Genomic DNA, 8481 nt, shown 5'->3' with positions numbered 1-8481 from the left:
ATATATATATATATATATATAAACAAGTCTGCATTGCTTTTGAATTTGACAAATGCAACTGGCTTTTTTCGTTTCTTGGATGTTTTTTGCAAATCCTGGTGAAAAAAACACTGTCAGTGCACAGTAGAACTTTTTATGGTCAAGCATTCTATAAAAGAAAGTGCAATTTAAAGTTTTTATTTGTAAAAAAATAATTTTGTAACTTGTGACAACTTTATTTTCAACATGATTTTGTTCAAATCAGTTTAAGTGTTTACCAATAAAATATAATTACTGCTTTTTTATAATATAATTACTCACTACTGTCTTTCAGCTCATTTTGAATTTTATTCTTTTTACCTGCTCTTACCCACATACATGAGCTGAGAAAGCCATGAGAAATGAACCAGCAGTTGGGACTTCTGCCCATGCATCTATGCATACCAACTCTCAACCAGCTCAAACATCAGATTTATGACATAAAGATATTTATGAAAAATCTCATCTATAATTAAAGGAATGTTTAACACCTATCAGTTTAGGGCAAATGCATCAGGTTTATATTATAATGTAAATTTACCATTTGAATTTGGTCAATTCAACTATAATATCAACCTCTGTGTTTATCTGGTGTGACCCGGAAGAGTTAGGCTTCACTGGGCACATGCACACTCCAAAATTGGCATACATTAGTGTATTTACAGATATTGAGCTAACCGTTGGTGTGGTAGTAGCTGAGAGTCATTCACAACACATACTGACCAGAAAATATTGTAATATTGCATGAAGTTGTTTTGTCTAAAAAAGGCTTGCCTGTCTTTAGGAGCCACTAAATGTTTTTTAAATGTACTTTCCACATTTTTACCAGAGGCAAAGTTTTAGTTAACGAGCTGACTTCAACAGAACCAAAAAAAAAAAAAAAAAGAGGAGAAATATTGACTGAACAGCGGGCGAGAACAAAAGACAAACTTGCAGCAGAGCAGAAATCCAGCGAAAGGAGAACAGTAGAAATACATCCAGCTCTCAGTGGGTTGAATCGATTGTGATTACTCAGAGAACAGTGTGTGTGATGGAGCACACAGAGCCAATAACGGCGAAGGCCTGTGGAAAAATGAAAAAAGGGAGGTACCGAGAAGGAAGGACTCTGCAGCCATTCACTTTGACCTCTTCACCTTTTCCAGAGCACGCTCACCTGCTTCCCTGCTTTATATGACTCATTCATGTCTGCCACCATCCAGCCGCTCTAGCCTGTTTGTCACGGCTACGTTTGATTTCACTGAGATTGTGCACAGCTTTCACACCTGGTACCCCCGAGGATCCAGTCACAATCACACTTTTTTGTGTATTACTGCAAAATGTATGCTGTCGAGCTGCCAAGATTTGAGTGATTCAAGTGTAGATATATCTGCTACTTTGTATTTTTAATGTTGGGAGGGAAGTTGGTGTGTTTTTGCCTTCATAAGGAGCACAAAGATGAGCTGTCTGCTCTGAAGAAGACAATGAACAAAAGGAATCGAAGAAGTTAAAGTAAGATTATGTCTGCAGCTTCTGCTATAAAGTGTTGCAGGGCGTATTAGGATTCAGGTTGGAGTGCTGAGGAAATAGGAGTGTGTCTGGCTGCCCGTGTGACAGAAGAAGCAGGTGATGCAGCTGAAATTGGATTGCCATTCTCAATTCCACGCCACCTCCCAAACCGACTGGAAGTCACACTCTTCAGACGACCCCAGCTCTGGTTTTGTTTAGGGGAGTGGTGCGGGATTAGGAGTTGAAGGTTACGGTGAAAACTTACCTTCCAAACTACAGCAGCCGTTAAGATGTCAGCATCCTTCCCCTGTTGGTTCCCCTAGCAACAGAAGGTCTGAGCCTACACAACATCTCTTTCTGTTCTCCGTGTTCAGATCTTCTTTTAGAAGAGAACTAGGTCAGCCAAACAATCACTTACACCTAATGTTCAATTCAGCCTGAATGTCGGTTCAGAGTCACACTGATGGTGTGAGTAGCTTCTGTTATTGTGAGCACCTAACCTTCTTGTGCTTTGTAGAAAATGCTGGAAAATAGGCATTGACACATACAATACCATGAAAAAAAAAACAGGAGAAAACCCCCTAATCTTTACATTTTATTGCCTTAAAACCTGAAATTTCAACAGATTTTTAAAGATACTTAAAATCAAATGGGTTAAAGGGGGTCCTGTGTATTTCCCAGGCACATAGATCAACTCTATACCACAATCAAGTAACTGTTGCCTTCAGTTGTTCTGAAAAAGCTGAATATATCTAAAATATAGCTGACTTTGCATTATCTATCCAAACACCTTACAATTGGCATCTGTCCCTTTAAGAACCTCCTACCGTTTCAGACACTCCCACTTCAGCACATCTTCACAACAATGCTTTGGGGGCGGGAGCTTGGCTGCAGACTGAGCTCCAGGGAGGAGCTTTGTACAAATAGGCGGAGCTTTGTATCAGCAAGCGTTTAGGCAGCGCCACTATGAGATTCAAGGATTTCTCAAACATGCATGAACGAGTCTAAGTAACACTCTGGGTATGTTTTTTGATGAAACAAAGCTCAAAACTGTGAATTTTGTATTTCTCCCCCGCCCCCTTTAAATAAGGAAAAACTTGTTTAAAATTATTCTAATAATATACAGTATTAAGTTTAACATTGCCACATAAATACTTATTCACTCTCTTTACTCTGGAGCCTCAATTATTACTTTCAGCAACCATCGGTACCACCAAGGGGGTCTTAGTCTTAGGGTCTTCTAGAATAATTTAACTTCATAATTTTTCTTTGCAGAATTATTATTTACAATTAAATTAAAGATGCAAATAAATTTCAGGTTGAAGGGCAACAAAATAGAAAACACACCAGCACTTTTGCAGCCAACTATCCCTTATAATAAAACTTAAATATGCGGTGCTTTGAACAACATGAAGAGGTATAAGCGTACTTTTCAAAGCAATCATTTACTCCATGTTGTCATTTGGTCACTTCCTGTTTGCAGCCCGACTCTCTGAACCTGAAAGACACAGGAAATAAACAGGCAGGCAGGGAGGTCACAGTTCGACCAGAGCCTCTGCTGAGTCTGTGACCCGAACGTGCCGCTCGCCACCACAACAGGAAGGGCTGAACGGACAGCAGGGGAAGTGAACAGGGACAGAGCAGGAGGTGAAGACACAGGGTATCATTAAGAAAGGCACAACAACTTTTATGCACGACACACACACACACACACACACACACACACACACACACACACACACACACACACACAAACACGCTCATCTTGTTTCCATTTACAAGGGAATATTTCAGTGCCTATTTGATCTCTTTTTAGTACTTTAACTGTGTGTGGGCTTTTCGGTTTTATTGGCTGTTTTTCACTCAGATAAAAAATAAAAATAAAACTACGAGAGCGGTCCACTCACTTCCAATAAGTTATAACAGGAGCAGCGTTTTAGTGTTGGATCATTTTCAGTAGAAAAGATGGCTGCCCACACAGCTGTGCTCTGGATTTAGACAAACGTCAGAAAAACACACAGAAGCTAAATGTTTGCTGGCGTTTACTGTCTGTATTTGGGGAAAGCAGTCGTACATTTTGTGGAATAACTTCTACAGTGTGTTTAATGCTCATAATAAACTCAGTGCTTTCTGTAAATGTTTTGTCCTCTTCAACATTTTACAAAAGTGGCAGCTTGTTTGGCATTTTAACAACCATTTGAACAAAATCCATTTTAACTTCTGGTACTTATTAATGATTCAAATGCAAGATCATTGATGTGCTGAGACCATTAAACCTGCTCAACACTGTGGGTTAGAATCTCATTCATTTCTGGTAGTATTTCTTCTGCTTGACCGACCTGAGGACCTGAAAACTCTAGATACATTTTTGTATTTTGTATCTCCAGTATCTACTGCTGATCCAAAGCCAGGTAGCAAAAGCAACTGGTCCAGCAGAGAAACCCAGACTTCTTTTCTCCAGCTACACTTACCATCCTCCTGCGGGACCCCAAGACAGAGAGGAGTTCTGGGTCTGCTCCGGTGCCTCTTCCAAGTGGGACATGTCTGGAAAACCCCCAAAGGGAGGCATTCAAATCTAATCATTAATTTGCTCTTACTTGGCAGCTTTATGCTGTTTTGGTAAATGTGAATGAACATTCAGTGGTTGTGTCTCCATGTTTTTAGCAATTTTGAGGATTGCAGGCAGAAAAACCCAGGGCGCAGGCAAAATTCTAAAGGCAAAAATAAACTCTTTAATAAAAACAAAAAGAGGGCTGTCGTGGCAGCAAAAACTTACAAGATCTGAGGAGGGACGCAGAAGCCAGCACAGCACAAAACATTGTTCAGACACAGACTAAACACAGGACACATAATATAAAGGTAAACTAATTAGGGACAACAAGAAACACCTGGAGGAGACACAAGAGGAAACAGGTGAGCATTGGCAGGGCTAGAGGAATGACAGCAGGGGAGAGATCTACAGTGGAACACAGAAACACTAGAAAAATAAAGCAAAAACACAGATCATGACAGCAATTTGAAAAATATTTGAGTATGCTAGTTCCATAGTGTTTAAAGTGTTGAACTAAAATGTTACCCAAAGCAAACAACTTGTTTTTTTCTGTCACTGGAAGGAAAATGCACTTGTGCCTGTGACATACTGTTCATACTGTATCCTTCAAAAACTAAGAGTCAAAGAAAACATCTTTATATTTAAGAAACTTGACATAATAAAGATGATTTTATCCATTTCATCACATAACTGGCATGTTTTCTTTTAAACTTGGCTCAACCAAAGTGAAACAGGAAGTGACATCAAAGGGGAACTTTTAAAGAAAGGACACTTCTCTGTTTTTTATTGAAACATTATTATTTGAATCCTGAATTTTTCTTCTCTCTGATAGTGACTCAAAATAACATCAGATTCTGCTCTACAGTCTGTGTTGCAACATTGTAGCAACACTGTTTACATTCAGACATTCCCCTTTGACATCACTTCCTGTTACTTCACATGTGAATATCATGTGAACATCTGTTCAGCTCAGTAGCGTGAATATTTTTTCAAATATATTATCAAAGTTATCTTTCCAAACATGCCTTAATATTGATTACAAAAATTTGATGTCACAGGCACGTTAAGCTTTTTCTGTTTGTAACAGACTCTTCCTCTCAGATAGCTGCAGAAGCACCAGAGGAGCAGAAGTAGCTCCAGTGCCTGACATGTTTCTGTGCAGAAATGATCAAATGTGTCATTTTCACCCATTTATGTACCAATACCATATGTTTTCTGTTTCCAGGTGTCCTTCTTCCTGTTCATCGTGTTTGTGGTCTACACTATGCTGCCCTTCTCCATGAAATGGGCCATTATCGCCAGCGGTCTGACCTGCCTCTCGCACACTGTCACCCTCAGCATCTGTCTGACCTCCACTGTCACTGAACTGGAACCTCTAGTCTGGCAGGTGAGACAGATACTTAAACCTGTAAAAGCATGGGTCAAGCGTCTAACTGAAATCGCCTATTTAAAGAACTTTCTGCTTCTGCTGCACATGTGCCCTGAATCTGACATGAAATTGATATTTTGGCCCCTCTGAATGCCTAAATGATTGGGCTGTAGTTTGTTAGCTGTAGAACAAAGCGAAGGTTAGCTGATACATCTCAAAATGATGAGATAAAATGTTAAAGTAGGTCTGGGGTTATAAAATAGCAATGATATTCTTCTCTACTGTTGTGACACAGGGCATTCAGTGCAGCCTTCACTGATAAAACTGTCTGTTGGTGTACTCAGGGAAAAGCTCTTAAAGACTGTCTCACTCTGAATGGACTCTTTATAAAGGAACATAAAGAAGTCCTTTACCACAGATAAAAAAAGTCTGTCAGACTCCACAAAAACGGCTTGATGCCAGATAAGAAATGACGCAAGCTTGAATCGATTTTGCGTGTCGTGCGTTTCACATTTACAGTCACTTTACAATCAGCCACCAGAGTAAACACACTTACAATGAGGCCTCTTTTCAGTCTCTCGTGTGGAGTAATAGTTCATCAGCAATAAAACGTGCTCAGTGAGCCTCATTACCTTTAGATACAAGACAATCTATTGATCCACATTTAAAGAGGTTGACACAGAGCAGTAAAACATTAAGAGCTTTGTGCTTTTCTCTGGTTTTAAGAGGCAATAATTCATGCAATAATTCCAGTCATGACTGGAATTTTCATCACCTTCTAATGTTTGTAACATCGGTGTGCACGGCAGGTCCTGGCCAACATCATCATCTTCACCTGTGGGAACCTGGCCGGGGCGTACCACAAGCATCTCATGGAGCTGGCCCTCAAACAGACCTATCAGGACACCTGCAACTGCATCAAGTCTCCCATCAAACTGGAGTTTGAGAAGCACCAACAGGTACAGAGAACCATGGTTTTAGAAAATGTCATGCTCACATTGTTCTGCTCAGGATGCCTGTCACCTGGGGACTTAAAAGCTGATGCTAATATTGAATCTTTAGGCATGGACGTGAAGCTAATTTGAAAACAGAAACCTATTAATCACAAAGTCAGACATATCAGAGTCCAATCATTGAAATAATGAACACAAACACCTCTTTGCCCACACCATACAAACTAACCTGCAAAATCGTCATTCAGAGTTTGATGCCTCAGTCATTTAAGGATTTGTCCTTAGATCCTAACTAGCAAATCAATATTTTTGCCTTCCATTACATAAGGAGGGCAGCCCACCCTTCCTGGAACCACCCACCCTCCCTATCAAGGCCAGTAATGTAGAGGAAACTCTGCTAATTGCTCGTGTAAACCTTTACAATTTTGCATAACCACAAATATTCTCCTCAGGGGTTTTCGTGTATTATTATTATTTATTTTTTTAATTTTTTTTTTTTTTTTTTGGGGGGGGGGGGGTCATGTCAAATATAATATTTCACCCGCAAAGCTATAAATCCTCCTGCTTTACCGTGCGCACCATCATACTGTACAGCTAATTCATCATCATCATCACCACCATGGTCGGCCTAACCACCTGGAATATTTCCTTCCAACATGCGCACCCTTGATAACCAAACTTAAGTTGTTGGTGAAGTAAATGAGTTGAATTATACAATAATGAAGTTTTTACATTGTCTGGTAATATTTGTCTGAACAAAGTTCAGAAGAATGTGGATTATCTGGCTTGAAAAGAAAACTAGATAAAATGAATGGTTGAATGGAAAATGAAAGACCAGGGGCCTCATGTACAAAGACTTGTGTGGATTTCTTACTGAAACCTGATGTACGGTCAAATCTAGAAAACGGTGTACGCACAAAAAAATCCAGATGTATCAAACTGTGCGTACGCCTGAATCCATGCACAGTGCTTTTTTTACATCACAATTAACGTGGAACTGAGCGCAGGTGAGACACCTCCCCTGACACGCCTTCATTAACATATGTTAAACAGATGCAAATTACTTCCTGCATGTGTGAAGGACATGTTTGAGTGATCCCTGCACGATCAGAAATGATTTCTGATTTCATAAAAATAAAGAATTAAATATAATGTGAGTGTGAAAAAAATCCTAAGTAAAAATAGGAATAAAATATATTTATCACGCAAAGAACGAGRGATTGTGTGTCAGTGTGTGTGTGTGTGCACGCTGCTGTGTTGCGCAACCGGCTTATCCATCCATTCTGAGTGTGAAAATATTAACTTTGCGCACGAGTTTATTACCATAGTTACTGTAAACACAGAGGAACTTAAATGTTTGGTAGAACATAGATCTTAGTTTATTTCATAGCTGATATGAAGAAACGAGTCTCTGCGTCTCAGCTAGTAGAGAGTTCACATGACGTGATGTTGGAGAGTCCCCACATGCACGCACCGCAGCCTTTGTGTGCAGTCTGTTTGTCTGTCAAGCTTTTGCTCTCCTACTTACAGCATTTTCACAAGTTGTAAAGTGTACTTCCTTGTGTCATGTTGGAGAAATCTACAACAACGTAAACGCTAAGTATGAAACACCTCCACTGCCGGTGAGGGTGCGCTTGCTCCAGAGTGCGACCATAACTCAGCCTTTAGAATCAGATGGATGAGACGATTCCGTTGGTCATGACTCTGCTTTGGGTGGACTGGACTGACACGGTCCCGATGGGTCTGCCAGCTCCCTCTGGAAAGCTCCTGTGGAACCCCAGTTCACAAAACAAAACACTGTGAACAAAAATCATTTTCACATCATGAACAGTTTCTCAGAATCACCTCTGTCGCCAATGGAACCAAAACTACAGAAACGTGCGTACGCCAGCCCTGGAGTTGGCGTGGGGCTGTGCACATTTCCACGTTCAGTTGAGTTTTGATACATCCGGAGTTTTGCGTGGAAAATCACCTACGCAAGGTTTTTGTGCGTACGCACCATTGATACATGAGGCCCCAGGGGTCTCATTTATAAAGGATTGCGTGGAAACCATACTAAAAGTGAACGTACGGCCAAAAGGCGGAAATGGCGTACGCCAAAAAAA

At 40.3% G+C, this 8481-nt stretch overlaps 1 protein-coding gene across 5 annotated transcripts in view; it reads left to right on the top strand.

Annotated features, from left to right (window-relative positions):
• The window catches only part of adcy2b (adenylate cyclase 2b (brain)), a 98493-nt gene that overhangs the window by 33719 nt on the left and 56293 nt on the right, over positions 1–8481 (top strand). For all 5 annotated transcript variants that reach the window (XM_014007261.1, XM_014007260.1, XM_014007259.1 and 2 more), the window contains 2 exons: positions 5280–5441; positions 6233–6382. In XM_014007261.1, the coding sequence (XP_013862715.1) occupies positions 5280–5441; positions 6233–6382 (312 nt within the window). The remainder of the gene's footprint in view (positions 1–5279; positions 5442–6232; positions 6383–8481) is intronic.

This window comes from Austrofundulus limnaeus, unplaced genomic scaffold (assembly GCF_001266775.1).
Source record: "Austrofundulus limnaeus strain Quisiro unplaced genomic scaffold, Austrofundulus_limnaeus-1.0 Scaffold41, whole genome shotgun sequence".
Taxonomy (NCBI): Eukaryota; Metazoa; Chordata; class Actinopteri; order Cyprinodontiformes; family Rivulidae; genus Austrofundulus; species Austrofundulus limnaeus.
This window is presented reverse-complemented; position numbering and strand designations above follow the sequence as displayed.